At 34.7% G+C, this 24,495-nt stretch overlaps 1 protein-coding gene across 1 annotated transcript in view; it reads right to left on the bottom strand.

The window, feature by feature from the left end:
- The window catches only part of TNNI3K (TNNI3 interacting kinase), a 294,113-nt gene that overhangs the window by 249,988 nt on the left and 19,630 nt on the right, over positions 1–24,495 (bottom strand). Inside the window, exon 5 of the mRNA XM_054566852.1 lies at positions 17,639–17,749. Within this exon, the coding sequence (XP_054422827.1) occupies positions 17,639–17,749 (111 nt within the window). The remainder of the gene's footprint in view (positions 1–17,638; positions 17,750–24,495) is intronic.

Below are 24,495 nucleotides of genomic sequence, written 5' to 3'. Positions count from 1 at the left end.
AGCAGATTCTTGTGTTAGATTGAAGACAATGTTATCGATTACAATGGAGATTAGGAAAGTGCAGCTGAATCAGAGAGAAACATGCAGACCTGAAAGACTAATGATGCTCCCTTTCCTGTATGTCGGACCTCTTTTTTTGTGGAGTGGAATATATTTAAACCCTATACTCTCTTTTGTTAAGGGTTAAACGTCGTCATTAGATTATGTCCTAATTCCTCCTTTACATTTTATGTAGGTCAAAACTTATCTTGAATGGTCAGAAAAAAAGTTTTCAAGATAAACTTGATCAATATTTTTTGTATAGACTATATACTTCATTTTATAGATTTTATAAGAGTAATTTGTATGAAACTATTCATGAAAATTACCTGTGATTTTGTAAGCAAATTTCCTAATAAATGGTATTATAAACTCATCTACTTTTGAGAGGAGAAATAGTTTTCCTCATTCCATATGATTTCTAAAGCAAGACTTAAATAATCATTAATTTAGTCACTTCAGCAAACATTTATTAAAAACCTACTGTATGCAAGAACACAATGCTGGAAACTGTGAGGGCTACAGAGATTTTTAACATGCAGTTCTGAAGCTCAAAAAAAAAGTCACAGAATGGTGCTATAAAACCATGTTTATAAAATAAGATAAAGGACTGTGATTGGTGAGAACATGGAAACACTTTAAACTAGTGGATCCCAGCAGTTTCATGAAGGTGGAATTTCAGCTAAAGTTTGAGAATATGGGGGAGAGGCAAACTATAAAAAAAATATGGTGTGATAAAAACACATATAAAAAGGGACATGTACATGGGGAATGGTTAATTTATTCTAGAGCATTGGTTACAAGATGGAGCATGGGCACCCATGGCTGAAAAGATAGGTGAGCTGGATCATCACAATTTCATCTCTTTCTGGGTATTTTGTGGAGTCAGCAAGGTTCTTGGTCAAAGAAGTGACTTTACCATGCTTCAGAGAGGCTGGTAAATTTTCAGGAATGTTTCGGATGAAGTGGACTGTCAAAGATTGGGAGACAGGTCTTACAAGTCAGTGTACTATTGCATGAAGTCCAGGAGGATAATGACAGTATGACTGTAGAGAAACTGAAGCAATGGAGCAACATATAGGCAACCACTAGGAATATCCTAGACCGGGGGTCCCCGACCGCCAGGCCTGGTCTGGTACCAGTCCACGCCTATTAGGAACTGGGCCACACAGCAGGAGGTGAGTTTGAAATGTAAAACGCTTGAATCATCCTGAAGCCATCCCCACCCCGACCCGGTCCATGGAAAAATTGTCTTCCATGAAACCAGTCTCTGGTGCCAAAAAGGTCGTCTCAGGCCTAAACAAAAGATTTGCAGTCACTGTCTTACTTAATTTGGGATTTTCCCTGAGTCTTCTGGCTAGTTCAATGTATATCTTTTCAGGATGAAATTACGAGAGTGATTCTTCAGCTCCAGGCAGGACCTACCCAGGCTTGAAGATCTGTAGTAATTATAAAACAGCTCAGCCCAGAGCTAAGGGACTTGGTTTGTAGCCTGCTTCAGGGCACAGAACAAAGTGAAAGGGCAGCAGGGTTAAAGATGCTTCAAGGGGTTACACTTGAATTGCTTCTGAGAGTAACTCTGGTAGGCTTTGTGTGCCTTCCTTACTAGTTCCATGCTTTATAATTGCTAAATTGATCTGATATGGAGTTGTGCAAGAATGAATGATAAGAGGCAGAGGTGCTGAGTGCCTTTGAAGGACACCTCATAAGAGAGATGCTGTGAGAGAGGACAGGGGCTCTTGCCTCTCACTCCCACTAGCCTAATGCCAGCAAGTTTCTAAAGGTTCTTTGGAGATCCGCCAAAGGGAGCCATCAAGGAGAATAACTCACGGGATGTTCAGAGAAGAAGATAAAATACTTAAAAGGCCCCACTCCCCAAATACTATCCCAGCATGAATCATCCCTGAGAAAAAAAAACAGGTAGCACTCACTGTGTACTTTACAACTGTATTCGAAGGTCAGGTAGAAAATATTGACCTTTTGATGTATTCCTAATTGAGGGGAAAAAGAGTAATAATTTCCTGCCCACCTGAGACATAAGGAGCTTGGAGGCTCCAAAACTCTGGGCATGTGTCTTGAGCAAGCTATAGAAACCCTGATTCATAACTCAGCCTTCAATTTCCTGGCAAGGAGAATGACATGGGAGAAAAAGGTTAAATGCAGATGCATCAAAATATATGGCTGTTCTTTATTGTCACAAACATCTAACACAGAACTTATTTCTGCCTAGCTGATACATTGCATAACATGATTAATGTATAAATAATATATGGCATATATAAATCACAATATCTATTTATCTATCTATTTCTTTTTTTAATGTATGGAGGACCTAGGATGTTGGAATTAAATTCAGTGCATAGAAAGTTTGGTAAAGAGATGAAATTTCACATAGAACATAGAATGGTTACAAAGGAATTTCTCACTCAGGTTGATTTGATTAGCAATAATCTTTGGTTCTAATTTCTCAGTAATGTTTCTTTCATCATTTTCCAGGGTAACAAGCTGATGAATATCTCATTTACATTTTTATTAGCCTGTAAAGCTTTTCCTGCTTATGTTCTTTTACCTCACCCTGAAAGCAATACTTAATGTTCAATAATAGCTAATAGAATCTCTAGCAAAGACTCAAGTGCCAAAAAAAGCAACACTCAAGCTAGTGTTCTCTTACATCACTCTTACAATTGATACATGCTTAAGGCATTGCTTCTGAGACCATAAAATTACTGATTATGATGCGTGATCTATGATCTTGTCTCAATCTCCAGACCAAAAACCTAGACAGTAGGAGCCTGTCTCCTTGCCTTAATAAACAGCATTCTGTAACACAGGACACATTCAGTGATTAGGGCATAGGGTTTCTGGTTTCAATTTCTGAGAAACGGCTCTTAAATGCCACAGAAGATGTAGCATTATTAAATGAGTTCTCAATTACTTAAAACTATGTGTACAATTTTAGTTTCAGACTTAACCATTTGACATGAAGGTATATAAAACTTTGACTTCATGAAACTGCAAATGACTATTCAGATCAAGTTTAAAATTAATGCCAATGAACAGTGATTAGATTACCTATCAATCATTAATGACATTCACTAAAGTGATATTTAACAAGAATTTATAATGATATCCACTGCCTGGTATATTTTGCCCTTGCTATATGTTTTATATCTTAATTGTGGTAGACCGCAATGTTCATATGGGATTTGTTTTACTGCATGCAAAATCTGGGGGGACTTATCAGAGATAACAGTGCTACATACTCTGAAGTGAGAGGGTTATACTCCAGAATCTGAGAAAGAGGAAGGGAAGGAGTGATGAAGGGAGGGAGGGTAGAAAGGAGAGAGAGACAGAGTGACAGGGAGTCAGAAAGAGATATTTCTAAACTTTTTTTACAAATCCAGCAAAGCACTTATTCCAAAAGCTGACAAATTACTATGAGCTGAATTGTGTACCACCCCCTTGCAAAATTTACATATTAAAGCCCTAAACCCCAGTACTTCAGAATGTAACTGTATTTGATGGTAGGACCTTTAAAGAGATGATTAAGTTAAGGTGGTTTGTAATAAAATATAACTGATGTCCTTATGAGAAGCAGAGATTAGGACACAGAGGAACCTCAGACATGTACACCCGCAGAATTATAACCATGTGAACACACAGCAAGGAGGCGGTCATCTGCAAGCCAAGGAACGATGCTTCAGAAGAAATCAAACCTGCCTACACCTTGATCTCAGACTTCTGGCTTCCAAACTGTGAGACAATAAATTTCTGTTGTTTAAGCTATTCAGTCTGTGGTGTTTTGTTATGGAAGCCCTAGCAAACTTATATAATAGTAGAAAAAAACATATGCCAACCTCGCTAGTGAATATTAGCAAAGCAAGTTTAATAGCAAGCTAAGAGAATAATAAGCCATCACGAATTGTGTCATTGCAGGAGTACAAGATGATTCAACTGAAGAATGACATTTATTCTGGACGTATCAGTCAATGCAATTAGGAAAGAGAAAAACAAGATGTTTAAGAATTGGAAAAGAAGTAAAAATTATTACTGCATCTAGGATATTTAATTGTAAACCAGAAATATTCGAAAGACTCACCTAAGAAACAACAAATCAATAAGCTCAGTGATTATAAAATTAAAAATCAGTGCTTAATACATTTTCTATACACAAACTATATAAAAGTTAGAAAATACAATATCATTTGCATCAGTAATAAAAAGATAAAATGCCTTGAAATAAACATTAACAGACCCAGGAGACTATTTTGAAGAAAAACCTACAGTGAAACTTAAACAAGTGGAAGGAAAGATTTTATTTTTAAACAGAAGACCTAATATGATGAGGATATTAATGTTTTCCAAATTAATATATAAATAAGTGTTTATCCTAGTCAGGATGCCACTATATTTTTTTTCTCAGAAAAAAAATAAATGAGAGTAAAACCAGAAACATCACAAAACAAAAAAAAATGATAGCTAACTTTCTTAGTGCTGTGTTCTTATAATGTCCAAGATTTAGTATATATTAAGTCATTTAATACACACACGCAATTAATAAGGTGAATAAGAGCACAATCCATTTTCTAACATTAGAAAACTGAGACCCAGAGAGAATCAGTGACTTCCCAACAGCATATAACTAGTAAGTGATAAATGTTTTCTGGAATTTAAATGCAGAAAGTCTGGCTTTAGAGTCCATGTTTGCTTTCACTGTAATCTAGTGCACCTCCATGTACTAACTTTCATGCAGAAAAATAGCAATGGAAGAATAGTCAGGAAAGTTCTGAAAAAAAGAAATGCCAGACAAGAGTATTTGCACTTTTAGGTATTAAGACATTACTTAAGTCTACATTAAGTGAAGGAATTGTGTTTGGCATTAACACAGGAAAACACAGATAGACATAAATAGAAGACAGAGGGAAAAATATAGCGTGTTCAATAAGTAATAAATGAATTGGATTCCTGCTCTATACCTTGTACTGAAATGCATTCCAGGTATAATCTCTAAACAAGGGAAAACAAAATTTAAAATACTTGAAGTTATTTGTTATTTATCTTTATACAATCTTTAAAGAAACTAAGCCCCTTCGAAGCAGAGGCCACAAAGCAAAACAAACAAACCAACAAACAAACAAACCCTGTGAGATCTGGCCATATAAATTTGAACACTTACAAAAGTACTAAAAAAAGAAGAAATTAATATAATAAGCTGCAATACATATGGAAAAGCCTAATTCTTCAATATTCAAAGACCTCTTAAAAGTAAGAAAGAAAAATTAGAACAAAAAATGGCAAAAAGGCAGTCTATAAGAAAAGAAATATAAAAGAGCAACACTATATCATGTTTGTTAAAAAAGACTCTATTTCCCTTATATTTAACAAGATTTAATTTCTTCAAATTGGCAAAGATAATAGAGGTTAATATTTTATACAAAGGGATGCAGGTATTCACACTGTAAAAGAGTAAATAAATCCACTTTTTGGAAGGATTTTTGACAACAATTATCGGAGTGTGAATTTGACATATCCTTTTGCTCAACTACACATAAAAGCATGAATAATCACGGATGCTCAAAGACAGATCATTTTATTGCATCCCTCCTACTTCAGAAGCATTCACAAGCCAATGACATTTTCAGGGCTCACCCACGTTGTAGTATGCATCAGTACTTCAGTCCTTTTTATTTCCAAATAACATTCCATAGCATAGATATACCAAGTTGTATTTATTTACTAATCAGTTGATATACATTTGTTTCCCCGTTTTTGTTATTATAAATAATAATCTTATTAAAATTCATGTACAGGTGTTTGTATCCCTTCGGTATATAGTTAGGAGTGGAATTATTGGGTCTTATATTAACACTATATTTCACTACTTGTGAAACTGTCAAGCTATTTTCCGAAGCAGTTTAACAATTTTATAGTCCCACCAGCAATGTATGAGGGTTCTAATGTCTTCAAATCCTCACTAATGCTTGCTATTGTCTTCTTTATTATATGCATGCTATTTGATATGAAGTAGTATCTCACTTAAATTTTAATTTTCTTTTTCATAATGACTAAGGACAACGTCTTTCATGTGCTTATATCTTCTTTAGAAAAATGTCAATTCAAATACGTATTCCATTTTAAATATAATTATTGTGTTGTATCTCTATTACATTTAAAATTTTCTTCTTATGGCAATATATTAAATACTACTCCTATAAAATTTTATATGTCAGAGATGAGGAGAGAGCTAGGCATAGTGAGTAGCAATGAACCCAGGCTCTAGAATATGCCCTGAATGTTGCTTTATGATTTACTAAAACATTCAAATTAAGGTCAGCCTAAAGCAAAATTAAAAAGCAAATGGAGTGAAACTCTTTTTAATCATTTATCATTTCAAGCTATCATTCCCTCAGGTATCTCTTTTTTTTAAATTTTTAAGTATATTTTATTGATTATGCTATTACAGTTGTCCCAATTTTTCCCTCTTTGCCCCTGTCTGCCTGGTACCCCTCTTTTGTCCAGCAGTCCCCCACCGTAGTTCATGTCGATGGGTCATATATATATATATATATAAATTCTTTGGCTTCTCTATTTCTTATATTATTCTTAACATCACCCTGTCTATTTTGCGCCTAACAATTATACTTCCTAACTCCTGCACATTTTTCCCCATTCTCCCCATTCTTCCCCTTCCCCTCCCAGCTGATAACCCTCCAAATGATCTCCATATCTATAATTCTGTTCCTGTTCTGATTGTTTGTTTGGTTTGATTTTTTAGATTCAGTTGATAGTTGTGAATTTGTTGCCTTTTTAATGTTCATAGCTTTGACCTTCTTTTTCTTAAATAAATCTCTTCAACATTTCATGTAATAATAGTTTAGTGATGATGAACTCCTTTAGCTTTATCTTGTCTTGAAAGCACTTTATCTGTCTTTCAATTTCAAATCATAGCTTCATTGAATACAGTAATCTAGGTTGTAAGGTCTTGCTTTTCATCACTGAATACTTCTTTCCTGCAAAATTTCTTTTGAGAAATCAGCTGATCGTCTGATGGAAACTCCTTTGTAGGTAATTCTCTGCTTTTCTTTTGCTGCTTTTAAGATTCTCTCTTTATCTTTAACCTTTAGCATTTTAATTATGATGTGTCTTGGTATGGTCCTCTTTGGGTCCAATTTGTTTGGGACTCTCTGTGCTTCTTGGACTTGTATGTCTATTTCCTTCACCAAATTAGGGAAGTTTTCTTTCATTATTTTTTGAAATAAGTTTTCAATTTCTTGCTCTTTATCTTCTTTGTCTGGCATCTCTATGATTCAGATGTTGGCACTTTTGGAGATGTCCCAGAAGCTTCTTATACTATCCTCATTTTTTTTTTTTTACTTCTTGTTTCTTCTTTCTCTTCTGGTTGAACACTTATTTCTTCCTTATGTTCCAAATTGTTGATTTGAATCCTAGCTTCCTTCCCTTCACTGTTGGTTCCATGTGGATTTTTTTACTTCACTTAGTGTAACCTTCATTTCTTCCTTGATGTCGTTGTCATACTCAATTAGTTCTTTGAGCATCCTGATCACCAGTGTTCTTAACTCTGCATCTGAGAGTTTGGCTCTCTCTGTTCCATTTAGATCTTCTCTTGGGTTTTGTTTTGTTATTTCATTTAGGTCATATTTTTTTGGCAGCCTCCCCATGTTTATTTCTGTTTATCAGGTAGAACTGCTTTGACTCCCTGTCTTAGTGCATCTGTTAAATTGTATGGGGTAGAGCCTTATGTAATGCAGGGAGGGGCAACCTGTTTCATAGCTTTGTGGTTCTGTGTGTGGGAAGGGACGTTGCTGCTGCCTGGCTTATGGAGGTTTTTCTGGTACTTGCTCCATTTCTAGTCACTTTACTCACTTCCCTTATGCAACTGGCACCTTTTCAGCTGTTGCCCTGTTACTGAATCCCAGCACAGGTGGGTTTGTGTACATTCTAAGTCTGTGAGGGCTTTAAATGGACTCTCCTGTAAAACTGGCAGTTTTTTCTGCTGCCCCAACCCCCACTGGTTTTTACAGCCAGAAGTTATGGACCGTTTATTTTCCTGGGGCTGGAACCCTGGACTGTGTGGTCTGGACTGGGGCTAAGATTGTTTGCTCCCAAGGTATCCCTCCCAATTTTTATCCACCACATGTGAATGTGGGACTGCCCATTCCAGTGCTGCCACCACTTCTCCACGCCATGCACGGCTCGTTGCCTCGCCATTCCGACTCTATGACTCGACCCCTCCTACCTGTCGGGATGAATGTAGCTTCTTTAAATCCATGGTTGTCCAACTTCCATACAGTTCAATTTTCTGATAGTTCTGGGTGTTATTTGTTTTCAGGTTTAGTTATAATTCTTCTTGTAGTTGCACAAAGAGGCAAAGCTCGTCTATCTATGACCAGAAGCCTCAGATATCTCTTTTAAATCTAATTTCTCCTAATACTAGTTAGGGCAGTGCCTCTTAAATTTGAAATGCACATAAATCACCTGGAACTCTTGTTAAAATACTGGTTTTATGTCAGTCTGAGTTAGAACCTGAGATTCTATTTTCTAACTAGCTTCCTGATAATCTTGCTTGCTGGTCAATGGATCATATTTTGAATAGCAAGGTTTTAGGATATGAACTGGTTATTGTAATATTTTAACTATGAGCCTATGGTCAGCAGGGGGATTGATCATTTTAATCAGGTAGGAGTCTTTTCTAGATAGAGCCCATATAAAAGGTGCCTAACCAGGAACAGGTCCTACTTGACCACTTTCTTTAATGGAGATTCTCCTAGCCTGAAGATTTGAGCACATGCTTGTGACTACATAATAAAGTTTGAAGACCTGAAGTTTTAGCTGAAGATTTTTCTTCCAGTATCAATTTATAATGAAAATGAAGGAATAGTTAAAAGAGCTGAAGTTACATTATTGTTTAAACTATATGTTTTGTTGTATGCTAAATAAAGTTATATTTAATTATAACATAATTCTGGTATAAAACAACCCTGGTGAAATAAATGAACCTTGAAAACATTATGCTAAGTAAAGAAAGCCAATAGCAAGAGATCATATATTGTATGATTCCATTTATATGAAATGTCCTAAATAGCTAAATCTATAGAGAAGAAGATTATATCAGTAGTTTTCTAGCTCCAGGTAGAGAGGAGTATACAGGGATGAAGGTTACTAGATACTGAGTAATCTTTTGAATGACAAAATGTTCTAAAATTAGACTGTATGGGTGATTATGCAACCTTGTGAAGAAGCTAAAACCATTGGATTATATGTTTTAAGTTGCTGAATTATTTGGTATATAAATTTTATATCAACAGAGCTGTTTAAAAATGTAATGCAGAAACATAGAATGGGGTCCATCTAAAGAGTCACCAGAATACTTTGATGTGCTTGGTCTCTGACATAATTCAGATCTTAGTAAGAGAACATTTTTCTGATATTTACATTATAAGCTTCTATCCATTATTTTCCAAACTGAAGTCTGGTCAGTTGGGCTGAGAGGTTGTTGTTTGGGTTAGAAGGGCAAGGGTAGCATGTGAGTGAGATCTGGCTCTGACACTAGACAACATATGAACACCTGCTCTACCAATTATTAGCTGTCACCTTGCACAAGTTACTTAACTTCTCTGTGCCTCAGTTTTCTCAGATGCAAAATGCAATTAAAGTTCCAAATAAGGATTAAGACATTTGATATGTTTGGTACACCGTTATCATTTCAAAGTATAACTTTTAATTTTTTTAATTTTTATTGCATTTTTACCATTATTACTTATGCCCCCATACCTTCTTCCATCTCCACCCACCAACCCACCACAATCAACACACTGTTGTCTGTCCATGAGTTATTTTTGTTTTGGTTTAATCCCTTTAACCCTCCCCCCATCCCCAGATTCTCCCCGAGAGGTGTCAGCCTGCTCTCTATCTATGAGTTTGTCTATATTTTTCTTGTTAGTTCAGTTTGTTCATTAGATTCCACATATGAATGAAATCATTTGGTACTTTTATTTCTCTGACTGGTTTATTTTACTTAGCATAATGGTCTCTAGGTCCATCTACGCTATTGCAAAGGGTAAAATCTTTTTTATGGCTGTGTAGTATTCCATTATGTGAATGTACCATGCTGTTTTATCTACTCATCTACTGATGGACACTTGGGCTGATTCCAAATCTTGGCTATTGTAAATAATGCTGCAGTGAACATAAGGGTGCATATATTTTTCTGAATTAGTGTTTTGGGTTTCTTTGGATATATTCCCAGAAGTGGAATCACTGGGTCATAAGGCAGATCCATTTTTAATTTTTAAGGTATCTCCCTACTGCTTTCCACAGTGGCTGGACCAATCTGCATTCCCACCAACAGTGCACCTTTCTTCACATCCTTGCCATCACTTGTTGTTTGTTGATTTATTGATGATAGTCAGGTGTGAGGTGATCTCTCATTGTGGTTTTAATTTGCATTTCTCTGATGATTAGTGATGTTGGGCATCTTTTCATATGCCTATTGACCATCTGTGTGTCCTCTTTAGAGAGGTGTATATTCAGGTCCTTTGCCCATTTTTTAATTTGATTTTTTGTTATTTTGGTCTTGATTTTTATAAGTTCTTCATAAATTTTAGATATTAACCCCTTATCAGATGTATCAGTGAATGTGTTCTCCTATTCAGTGGTTTGTCTTTTCATTTTGTTGATGATTTCCTTTGTTGTGAAAAAAATTATTTAGTTTAATGTAGTTGCATTTGTTTATTTTTTATTTTGTTTCCTTTGTCTGAGGAGATATATCAGAAAAAATATTGCTACAAATAATATCCAAGATTTTTACTGCCTATGTTTTCTTCTAGGATTTTTATGATTTCAAGTCTAATACTTAAGTCTTTAATCTATTTCGAATTTATTCTTGTGTGTGGTGTAAGAAGGTGGTCTAGTTTTATTTATTTATTGTTTTTGCATTTATCTGTCTGGGGTTGGTGGCTTTGGGGAGAGAACTGAAGAGGCAGCCACCAGGATTCCTTTGCTCAGTCCTTTCCCATACTGCAGAAGCCATCTCTCTTGGACAGAGCACCCCCCATCATGCAGCATGAACCTGAGGGGCGAGAGCAATAGCCCTACCCACTGGAATCCCTCTTGCCCCACCCCAGGTAGCTTAATCCCTGCTAAGGAATACAACCTGGGGCAATCTGAGTGACTAAGCCTAACAGGCACCCTGCAGGTGGAGGTGGATCTCTGGGAGCTCTGAGATTTTAGCTGACCCTCTCCTGGGCCTGGTGCTAGTAAAAGCCAACCTTGGTGTGAAGCTTGGTTCTTTCAGCACACGCCCAGGCCCAGCAGAGGGAGCCACAAGGTATGGATCCCAGACACCCCACATAGGTTGCCCAGGGCCATTCACAGGCAGCGTCTAACATAGGACTGAACCATAGTCTTTGCAGATCTACCTAATACATAGAAACAAACACAAAGAGTCATCCAAAATGGGAATACAAGGAAATAGGCCCCAAATGAAAGAACAAGAGAATTCTCCAGAGGAAGAGTTAAATGAAATGGAAACAAGCAATTTATCAGATATAGAGTTCAAAATAATGATTAACAGGATGCTCAACAGCATGTAAAAAGACATAAAAAATTTTAAAAAAGAACCATTTTGAAATAATGAATGCAATATCTAAATAATATATTGGAAGAAATGAACAGTAGGTAAGATGAAGCAAAGGATCAAATCAGTGATTTGGAAGACAAGGTAGGAAAAAAACTAATACCAGCATCAAAAAGAAAAAAGAATTTAAAAAAATGAGACTAGTTTAAGGGACCTTTAGGATAACATGAAGCATAACAACATCCACATTATAGGGATGCTTGAAGGAGAAGAGACAGAGCAAGGCATCAAAAACCTATTTGAGGAAAATATGACCAAAAATTTCCCTAACCTGGTGAAGGAAAGAGACACATATGTCCAGGAAGCACAGAGAGTCCTAAACAAGATGGACCCAAAGAGGCCCACACCAAGGCACATCATAATTAAATGGCAAAGCTTGAAGACGAGCAATGTACAACAACTTTTTAAAGCTGTTAAATATAACTTTTCCTTTTTACTATTTGTTCTGATTCCAAATAAAGTTCATAAGGGAATAGTGCTTATTCATATGTTTGGTGACAGAACTGACATATTGAAGTTATAAAACTCAGAGTACATTATCTCTACAAAAAAGTGAGAGAGAAAAGCCACATTTTATAATTCTAAGCATTTGCTTGTTTTTGCCTTTGGGGAGAAAAATAAAACCATTATAGTACCTTAGAAAGAGTCAGAAACTTCTTGCTAAACAAAATTCTCTTCTGAAACATTTACATGATTTAGTTAAGATGAACTAGAACAATATCAATTGAATTTTCTTAAAATCAGAAATCAATTCTAAAATAACTGGGAAGCATTTCTAAAGAAGTGCTTGAATAAGTGCGTACAATCTGAAAATGGGATGAGGTAGTGTAGAATAAATTCAACTAGGAAAATAATACTCTCACCTGCACAAATTGTATATAAAACTATGCTTTTCTGTGAAAAATAAAATTCTCCACAACTACTACATTTTACATTATATATTGCATCATTTCAAACATGCTTTTTTTATTTGCTATTCTGACAGTTGTCAAGCTAATTGATTTGTCTTCTGGTAACTGGGAAAACTACTGCATGATGTATTAAAGTATAGCAACTTTTTACTATGTATAAAGTGTTTTACACTTAAGGTATATGCATGTGTGTGTGTGCGTTATGTGCTCACATACATTCTTTATAACTAGATGGGCTTTGGTGCCCATATGCTCTCATGTAAAGTTATTTCTGAATCAATTCATGTTACTGTTATTATATATGTAGCAATGACTAGGCTTTAGATAGTAACATATCCAGTTTATGTTTTGTTTCCTTAATACGTTTTTGTGTGTGTCCTATAGGTGTAAGCTCTGTTTTAGCAACCCGTACAAGAGTCATAATGGAATCATTGTTCTCTTATTTACAGTATTACACATTTGAAGTAGGTAACCAGGTTTGAGTCCTATCCATCCCACTTATTTTTGTCTGAATAGCTCTGTGAAGTAAGTAATTTAACATCTCTAAACCTCACTTTCCTCACTGAGGAACTGAGTCTAATGGTAGCAATCCCACAGGAAAACCAAATGACAAATATATGTGAATGATAAAGTACTACCAAATGTTAGCTAATATTTTTAATCTTTACGCCTGAGAACATATGGTTCATGTGCCCCCTGTACTCAAAGAGGAGAAGAGGGTTTAATGCGTGTTTATGGATTGCTGACACGCTCTTAGGCCTTGCATAAAACAGCATATGCATATATATTGATAGATGGATAAATCAGTCAGGGAGAAGTATTGAGATCCAGGACAACCAATATTTGCTTGCTTTTCAAAGCATAGTAAATCTAAATCTGAATCTCAAATTGCAGTCAGCATATCTAGGAATCTGCAGTACATCTCTCCTATTATTGAAGGAGACAGCTGCCTAGTCAATGTAAATTTTATTGTAAAATTGTTTATTAGAATTCACAATTATGGGAGGGCAAACACACTTGAGACATTAATGGGAGGGGTACGAAACTGATATGTGTAGACATAGAGACCTGTCAGACTTAGCATCAATTATTGTTTCACAGAGAAAGGTGGGCAATAAAAGAAAGTGAATATTAATGAAAGGAAATTCCCACTGACCCATTGTCACCATCCCTCCTAACCTAAAGTAAAAAGGAAAGAGCAGAATAAGCCTCAAAATTTTTGGCATAGTAAAATAAATGCCGTGTGTGTGTGTGTGTGTGTGTGTGTGTGTGTGTGCGTGCACGCGTGCACACGCGCATGTGTATGAAGTCCCACTGTACTCAAGCTTCCTGTACCATTTAATACCCAGGATCCTTTACTGTTGAAACTCTCTCCCAAATTATTGTGATACAACAGTATCCTTGTTTTTTTCATACCACTCTGATGGATCCTTCTTTGTCTCCTCAGTGGCTATTCAGTAACAGCTCAAGTCTCTGTGGATATTCTCTTAGGCTCAGTCGGCCATTCATTAGACACGATTACACCTTTCAGCTATTGTTATGGTTGCAAATATAACTTATGCACATATAACTTCCAAAAAGTTAAATTAAGACCCAACTTCTTCATTGAATGCCAGTTGTATATTTCTTAATGATTAAAGAAGTTTTCCACCTGAAAATACGGATGTCATCAGCAAATTTACATGTTTGGAGCTAACTGATTATTCCTCCAAATTGAATCCTTTACTCAATCCTTTTTCTGTGTCTATTTAATCATCATATCATCGCTCTGGATTCTATACTAAATAGCGTAGTCTAAAAAATCCTCTTGAACACAGTTTTTATTAAATCTCCAATCATTGTCTTGCTCAGAATGTCTCTATGGCTCCCCATTTCCTACTGGAACAAGTCCTAGTGGCTATAAATGTCTTTAAAGAGTGGGAGCTTCTGTGTTCTATTAATCTACCACAACATCTAGTCTTGTGAATTGTTCATCATAAACTACAATAATTTCTTATTGAATTGAATTAAACTCCTTGGACTTCTATTCTCAACTTCCTCAGTTTGTCCATTTCTAATATTCACATTTACCTACAGGGACTCTTCATAACATGTTTCATATTATAATTATATTCACTTTCACCTAAATGTGTTCATCTCATTCTTCTTTCCCATTTTTGTACATAATTATTCTTCTTTACCATGTCCAGTTCTTACCACTCTTTGAAGTTCAGCCCAATTTCACACCCCTTTCATAAATCCTTCCCTAAATCTTCCAGTTTACATTGATCTCTATGCCCAATGAACTAACACTTCAAGTTTTGTGTTCTTTGACATTCCTTTCTATATAATTATCATATTGCAAATTATTCCTATATATTAAATTGTCTAACTTTTTACTCTTTCTTCTTCCTTACTTGTGACTATATTATTTTATCATTATTAATTTTTTAAAGATTTTATTTACTTTTAGAAAGAGGGGAAAGGAAGGAAAAAGAGAGGGAGAGAAATATCAATGTGTAGTTGCCTCTTGTGTGTCCCCTACAGTGGAGCTGGCCCTCAACCCAGGCATATGCCCTGACTGGGAACTGAACTGGTAGCCCTTTGATTCGCAGGCTGGCACTCAATCCACTGAGCCACACCTGCCAGTTCTATTATTTTACTTTTAAATTGTTTATATAATTTCCCTGTGCATTCATTTTGTGTGTTCAGCTAAAGACTTTAGGGGAAAATACTATGTCATATTTTCTTGTATCATTCCCATATTCTAGCACTATGCTGTGAAAAAAGAGGCTCAAAATTTTGTTAAATGAATGAGTGACTATAAGGGCAAAGAAAATACACTGAACTTGGGTACTTACTGCAATTAATAGTTTTTAAATAATTCATAGAAAAATTTTGCAGTTTTGAATATGTTTTTAGGCTTTGGGGATACCATTTTTCTTTAAAACCTGATCTGTAACTTAATTAGTCCATTATATAAGAAGAGAATAAAGGCTAAAGTATATATACCTGCCTATATACCATCAACGATTAACTCTGAAAGTCACAACAGCTAATGAAGGAAGTTGGGGAATCCATGGAGAACTGCATAACAAGAGTAGAGACCTATTTGGAACTATATTAGCAGAGTTTTTCCAAAGGCTGGTAGAATCAATATGATAGTTACTTCCAAACTATGATTTTACAAAGCAAGAAAACAGTTATTTGAATAGGAGATAAAGAGACCAAGCACTTACCCACCTTGTTTTTTATCCTGTTTTAGTTTTATCACTCGTATATATAATCAATTTAGCACAAGACAAAAAAAAATTTTGTTTTGCAAAATATATTCTGTCATTTTCCTGGCATTCAGAGCTTGAATGTTTCACTAGAACTTAAGGTCTACATCATAAATCCTTCTACTCAGGCTCCTTAATTTACACATTTCATTTATCATTGGCTTCATTTGGTTTCTTTTTTTAAAAAATAAAACATTTATATTTAAGTGATTCTAATTGGATTTCCCATCTCCCAAGTGACACAAATCCACTTATATTTGCAGTAAATCTCACTAAAGATTTATTTTGTGGGAAATAAGGTGATATAGTAAAGAATGGAAATGTAAACTTAAAAAAATCTACTTTGCTGTTAATAAGATATAGTAACATTTATTGAATGCAAAAGCCCTTTGAAGTTATATTTAAGATATGTGAATCACACCAATTTTATAGGTTTTATGTGCAATTTTATATGCAGGTGTATGTAGTTGCAGTTGGTGTATGTGGATGTCTGTGTGTGAGGAAAGTACAATTTAACCAGCAACATCACTAAAAGGGAAAAATAGATAACTATTTAATAACAAATACCTAAGAATTCTCATTTGTCACATTGTTGACCTAACATATAGTTACCACCATTGATGAAGTGAGAAAACAAAGGATAATGTAAAAATTTTGAGTAAAATGACCAGGTTTGCAGGCATGGCTCTTAATAGCTTTGTAATTTGTAAAGATAATCACTGTAGAAGAGCCTTTGTATGTTATCTATACATGCATACATAGCAATAAGAATAAAAACTATTTCATGAGTACTGGTGAAGTAAATAAATTAAATAATGCAAATAAAAGCACTTTATATATATAAAATCAATATTTCAACAATTAAATTTAAGACAAGATCCAGAGTCTTTTCCATGGCCTTTAAAACACTTTGTGATCTGGTTTGTAACTACCCACCTGACCTCATCTCCATCACTCTACTTCCCACTCATACTACACTGATAACTTTGACTCACTCATGTCCCTCAAACGTACCTTGCTCCTTCCACCACAGCGTTTTTGTATGTGCTATTATGTATGTAATACAGAGCTTTGCTATATAGCTTTCAACATGGTACTTACTTCATCATTACTGTTTTCAATTTACATCATTTTTTTTCTAGTACTCACTACTGACATTATAAACCTTTTACTTTATTTTCTGTCTCATTCTCAACAACTGAACTCTAAAATAGTGAAGATTTGTCTGTCTTTCTTGCTATGTCACTTCAACAACTAGAACAGTATCTGGTGCACAATTGATAATTAATAAAGCAAGTAATAAGCGAATGAATGCATGCATGTATAATCTTTCATTGAGTCCTTACTCATTATGAAGCATTCGGCAAAGTGCTTTATATTGATTATCTAATTTAATCATTACAATAGGTCATTTAGTATTTCTATTTTATAAATGAAGAAAACAGAGATGTCATGAGGTACAGTAACTTGCTTGAGGTGAATGTCGTAAGTGATCAAAACTGAACTGACTCTAAAACCTAAGCTCTTAATTACCGTTATAAAGTCTCTGTATATCCAGTCATTTTTCTATTAATTGATGTTTGATTGCACTGTTCTAAAATAGACTGAATTGACAATCAAAAGAATATTTATAGCTTAATTTGATCTCAAAAATAAATGAGTGGGTTCAGCACTAAAAAATAAACTAACTTTCAGAAAGCTGGCATTTGAAAACAGATATGAACAAGAATACAAACAGGTTGATGTTTACAGATGATGAAGTTGTGACTTACCTCCAGGTGACCAGCCATGGTAGCTATATGCAGGGCAGTGAGACCACCATAGCCAACCTGTTGTATATCAGCTCCACTGTGAAGCAGGGAAGTGATCAATTCTGCACTATCCTGTAAGGAAATACATCATTAGTGTTACCTTTCTACTAATAGCAGGTTTGAATGCTGTACAACAGGAAATACTGATTCTCTGACTGTCAACCAGTGTAGGCACCTGAAGAAAACTTAAGTGTGATCTCTGGCATAAGAGCACATGAGATAGTATAGAGCAGCTCTCAGATGGTTGAAACGTAGGAACGCATGACAAAGCCATTCAGTTACAATCAATCCTTCACCACTTGACCATGAATGTCAGAATGAACATTTACCTATAGTGAGGCTCTTGCAAATTGAACTCAATCTTACATGTAGGCCACTCCAATAAGTGTCCTTCTTTCAGTAACTGTGGTATTGAACTGGCTGCAGTGGACTGTTTCATGGTGGTTCAGTAATTTCTTCTTCTCTAACATGTATGTGTATGTGAATGAATTTTCTCATACTATCCCTTCTCTTGCCTTGTATTATCAAGAGAAATCACTGCCCTGGCCAGGTGACTCAGCTGATTGGAACATCATCCCATACACTAGAAAATTACAGCTTCCATTCCTGGTCAGAGCACAAACCTAGGTTGTAGGTTGGTCCCTTATTAGGGTGCTGGACGCAGCTGATTGATGTCTCCCTTTCACATCCATGTCTTTTTCTCTCTCTCTCCCTCTCCAACCCAACCCTACCACCACCTTCCTTTCTTGCTGAAATCAATAATAATCTTAAAAAATATATCCTTGGTGAGGATTCAAACAAAAAAAGAGAGAGAAATCACCAATCACGTTTCTTCCACTTGGGACTTTAGGACCTCACCACTGTCCTGAATTCATCTCCTCAGTTCTAGAGGTAACTTTCTCTTTACCAAATCAAATGTAATCATCTCCCTCATCTCTGTAGTCAGATGATCTTTTTGAAATCCCCTCTTTATTTTGGTTTCATAAAAACATATATTTCTGATCTCCTCTTCTTTGTCTCTGTTGGTATCCGAAAAGTTAGTAATTTAGTTTAGCCCTTTCTCACTCTAAATGCCCCCTTTGGTAATTCTTACACAATCTGATAACTTCATCTTTAGTGCTGACTTCTCTGCCAAGTCCAAATCTCATATGTCTTGCCTACCAATGGCATCTCAAATTAGAAATTCAAAGTTGCTTTTGTAAATACCATTCATAACTGTCCCAGGGTGATCTGTCACCTAACTTTCCCTATTTATATTAATGGCACTTTCTTATTCTAAATTACCTTGAATCCCTTCAACTCAATCAGTTGTAGTTATTGCTGGTTTTAACTCAATAGTATTTCTCACATTTGTTCTCTTTATTTCTATCATCACCTTTCATTTTACATAGCCTCCTTGACTAACCCTTTTCTCATTGAAGTCCAGCCTCCTCACTACTACCAGGTAAGTTTTTGTACACACAGTTTTGATTACATAAATCGCTCTTTCAGTAACTTTTTATACACTCAACAAATACTTATGGAGACTATACGTTGTATGAAATTGTTTGGAGTTGTGGAAACTCTGCAGTGCATACAATAGTTAAATCTCTGCTTTCACGGAGGTTATATCTTTCCTGCATATGTGAGAAAAGAGAGGAAATAAATAAGAAAATACTATATAAAGTATCATACAGTACCAACAGCTTTGATATAAAGTATGCAAGTGACAAAGTAGGCTACTTTAACTTGAGTAGTCAGGGAAAGCTTCACCTTGAGAAGAGATCTTTGAGATAAATATATAGTAAATACCAAAAAGAAAAAAAATCCAAGGTACATTTTTGGGGATGGACATTCAAGGTTAGGGAGAAGTCAGTGTAAAAATCCTAAGATGGAAATAAGTTTAGTGTGATTGAAGGCAAGTGTTGAGTGGAAAGAAGGTTAAAAAAAAAAAGGGGGGAAATAATGTTCAAGATGAGTTCAAAGACATCTGATCTTGTAGGATCTCACAGGGCATGGTATTAGGTGTTTGATTTTTTTTTCCCCCAGTGAAATAGCAGAGGCATGACATGATATGAGTTAAGGAAGACTCCAAAATAGTAGTTTTTGAGTTAGAAATAAATGTTTTGTTTTTCGTAAGTTTAAGATACTTAAAGTGCATGGTTAAGACTGAGCACACAAGAATTAGCCTCCCTAGTTAGAATTCCAACTCTGCTTATGACTATGTGAACTGGGGGGCAAGTTACATAAACCATTTACACTAATTTCCTTCATTATAAGAAGGGGGACAATAACTTTATCCACCTGATGTGATACACATATAAACTCTGTATCTACAACTGATGTGATAATACGTATAAAACACTTTAAAGATACTTGCTAAACAATACTCAGTAAAACTCATTACTGTTGGACGTAGAAGTCTGGGACTCAATATAACATTCAATGGAAATTTCCCAATAAGATAGTGATTAGACTCCACCATCTAGCTTCTCTTTCTCCTTTCTTTTTATTTCCTCCCCATAACTTCACTTCCTCTACTTGACTATTTACCCACTGAAATGACTGAAGGAGTAAAACATAGGAAAACTCTGAACCAGTACTAGAAATTAGAAAATGTCTACTAGTTTTCCTCTTCCAGAAAAAGTTTACAGGAATTAACTCTAACCTCACAATAACCTTTAATTTTGAATGATGAGGGCTAAAGACAGGAGTATTCTCTGAGATAAATGGAAATACATTATCTTAAAATATTTTTCCCTGCAGATGGGCAGGCATTTAAATGCAGGGAAGTGGGGAAGGTCTTTTTAAGCATAGAAGCATTTTTTAAAATGGAGGGTAAATATGATAAGTTTGAGCAAATGAAAGTACTGAAAACAATATAAGATAAATGAAATTGGAGAAATACTCACAACATATAAAACAGACAAATGGTTTGTATATTTAATATATGAAGACTTACAAATTAGTAGAAAGATGGATACTCTTTAATTCAACAAATATTTATTAATGAATGTCTACCTTATGGCAAGCACTGTACTAAACTAAATTAAAATAAATGATATGTAAATCATGGAGCATAACATATTTATTTATCAGGCAGATGATAGTAAACACACATTCATCCTTTCCTGCTTTGTATTTTCTCCTTATTTAGCCAAAATTCGTGGGATTTAAAATAATGCATTTATGTTATGATTCCTTTAGAATAGGCAAATGGTAAGGTCAAAAGTTAAAAGTACTAAATTACCCTTTAATATCTTGATTGGATTTCTCAAGTCGATCTCTGACTTATCTAAATACTTTTTTATTAAATACTGTAAAAATAGAATTTTTACTTTACCAAGCTAGGATAAAAAGAATGTAATAAAACAATCATTACTACTTATAAATTGCTTATTAAGTACCACGTAAAATGTTTTATCTACATCATATCTTTCAAGCTTCACAATTTACCTATACAATAAATAGGACAGTTGGCCCCTGAACAACATGGCTTGAACTGCACAAGCCCACTTAATGTGAATTTTTCTCAATAAATACAGCCAGCCCTTCAGATCTATGGAGTCTCACATCCTCATCCTCAGTTTCAACCAATGGTGGAAGAAAACAGTGGTTTTGCATTGTGAAACTATGGTTTCACAACACAGATTCCCAACCAAAAATGCTGTTTTCAATCTGCAATTACTTGAATCTGTGGATGTGAAGGGTCTACTGTAGTTAAGTTTTTGAGGAGCCAAAGTCATACACAAATGACTTTTCCACTGCCGAGGTAGCTCGAACCCTATGTAATTCAAGGTTCAATTGTATTAAGTATATTTTATAGCTGATGAAAGTCAGAATCAAATCATTTAAGTTAATTGCAGAACCTTAAATATTTTGTAAGGATTGGAGCTAGGTACAAAGTCAGGTCTGTTTGAATCTGAAGTCCATTCTGAGTTTTTGACTTTGCATAGTGCTTTAGCTGATCTTTTTGCATGAATCTCTTGCACTCCTAAATCCCATTAAGAGTCTGCTTTTCATGAACTCAACTGGTATACTATATCATAAAATGTTTTTTTTCCTGTACATTTAAATTGAAACTGAACTGAGATTGTAACTTAGGATCCTGTGTTTTTCTCAATACATGTTACCCTCAACCCCCAACAACACTTCGGCTCCCAATTTTTTGTCTTTCACGTGCAAGCCCTGACTCTTTGCTTTTCACCTGTAAAAAAAGAAAGGATCTAGTACCCGCCATATAGGGCTATAATAAGGATAAAAATGGCATTATATATGTGCAAATGTTTGTAAACTCAAGATCCTTGTGAATATGTTTATATATTTATATTAAACCTATCACCCCCAAGACTGACCTAACTATATTGGAATATTCACTTTATTTCTCAGTCTACTCTGTCTCTAAAGATGTTTAATCATGACATAACTCAATTTCTTCACCTGTAAGATCTCAGAGTTGGATAAATTTTCTGTAAAATCCTGACCACCTCTAATATTTTGATGTTCCCTGATGTGTTCCATCAAGCTCCAAAGCAGAGCTGAAGTTGGTTTGGAAGAAGAATGAGTTTCTGCATGTGAAAATAGAGATATATCAAGAAATATTTTAATAATGTGTTCATCTAAGTAGTTCTCTTTACAGACCCAATTTACCCAGGATAGTAGTTGTCACAGCCTGTTTTGTGTTTATCGGGGAAAAAGTAACAAAAACAGTTTAGTAGTCAATATTATTAAAGTTTCTTCTAGGACAAGGCAGTGTGCAGAGCTTCAGTATGAAATGTATTTAGTTCCAGGCATTAAAATTTAATGGATTAGAGCTGCCTCATGTGTCATAGACATCTCCAATGAAAGGATCTATTAATCAGTATAAAAATAACTGTTCATGAAGGTTCACACCTACGTACGCCTCTTGTTGAAATAATTCTGAATTTATCTTCACAAAATATCAATTATTAAAGGCTTTAGTGTGATGGAAATACTTGACTTTGCTAAAATTTTGGGAAAAAGAAAAGAACACACTCTTAGACTGAGTACCTGTACTCTTTCCAGAATAAAGCCTCTAAATTTGCTTTATTTTTTTATTCTGAAATGCTTTATTTTTTAATTGTATTTTTTCATTATAATTGATTTCCCTTACACTCCCCTGTCCAACCACAATCACCACTTTGTTTTCCATGCCCATGAGTTTTTATGACCTATTTTTTTCTCATTATCACCACTGACTCTTCCTTTTCTATTCTATTTCCCATAATCACTTTCTTCCTGTGGGATGCTTCCAAGTGGCCTTTGAATATACTTTTCCTCTCATTCAATAATATATTGATGATTTAACAAGGAGGGGTTAATCAGAATTCCTGGGAATTTGAGAGAATAAAAACACATGTCCTTTGAAAAGCAAATTGAATATTATAATTTCTTTAATTTGTTTTCACTTAGTTTATTTATTTTAGAATGAAGTAATTAAACAGGCTAAATTTTCATATTTATATAAAGGGACAAGAATAAAAAGATCAAAAAATACTGTTGTAAAAATTTTTCTGTGATCCTGCTAATCCTCAAGATAACAACCAACCTTTGCCTTTTGGAAGAACAATCAATATTCATAGCCTCCATTATACTAACTTTATTTATTTTTAGTCCATTTTTATATTTCTTATTCCCAAAAATTTACTAAAATATCCCTTACAGAGATACCTGACAATTTCTAATTCTAATGGCCAACATAAAACAATATTTTGCCCAATATTAATATGATTCTTCTTCCTTTCAAATACTTTTTCTTATTCAAAAAAGAATTATAACTTCATTCATTTATTCCCAAAACACATATTTATTGATGAATATACACTGGGAATTGTTTTAAGTGCTCAGAATAAGCTGATGAGCAATTTAGGTTCAGTCCTTGACTTGGTTGTGTTCATAATTTCTATCAGAGATTACAGACAGAGAAGCAGATGTATATGGTCTGCCATGCATAGTATTTTATAACTAAAATTTTGAATTAATACCCATATTTAAATGCCAGGGAGCTTTATATAATTTCTGACTCTCTGAAATTTTGGGCAGTACTGGGCTTCCATTCCTACATGGCAATAAATACCTCACTCTGAAAACTGACTGCTCCCCTTACATGGGGTATACATTCTCTAACTTGCCATAGTCTCCACCACTTCTTTCATCTCAAAACCATTGAGTCTAAATGTTAGTTCCCATTTAACTTTGCCATCTAACAAGTTCATTCACATATGTTACCTGAATCATTCCTGAAGGCATGTAAGACAGTGACCCCCTAATCTGGAGAGAGATGTAGAGAAGTAACTAGGAAATGAAATTGAGACTCATTCACAGTATTATTAGGTAAATACAGGTGTTAGGAGAATACAGAGGAAGAACACCCAATCTAGACTTGGGTCAGGGAAGGTTCTCCAGGAAATTAGTGTTGTCTATTATAAGAACTGAAGGATAAGTTAACAACTTCAGTTAGCATCCTATTAAGTGTTTATTGAAAATATGTTAATTAGAAAGATTATAAAATATTTGATTACTAAAAATAAATATAAGTATTAAAAAATCCATCTTAATGATTATTCTAATTTGGAAGTATGAATGTTCTCTAGTTCCTTGAAGTGAGGATTTAGTATTAAAGAGTATTTAAAAGTTACTATTAACTGGAAGATTTAGTTAGTATGCAAAAAGTGAGATTCCTTTTTTATTCTTCAGAATTTTGGGTGGTTTTTTCTTCAAAGAATTTGTTATTATTATTTTAACACATCCTCACTGGGGGAAAATGCAATCTTTTTTAAAAAATTTTTTATTTTTAAATCATGTTTATTGTATTACAG

This window comes from Pteronotus mesoamericanus, unplaced genomic scaffold (genome assembly GCF_021234165.1).
Source record: "Pteronotus mesoamericanus isolate MK-2021 breed Mesoamerican mustached bat unplaced genomic scaffold, CSHL_Meso_final contig_181, whole genome shotgun sequence".
NCBI classification, from domain to species: Eukaryota; Metazoa; Chordata; class Mammalia; order Chiroptera; family Mormoopidae; genus Pteronotus; species Pteronotus mesoamericanus.
Note: the sequence above shows the minus strand (reverse complement) of the source record. Positions and strands in the feature narration are given on the sequence as shown.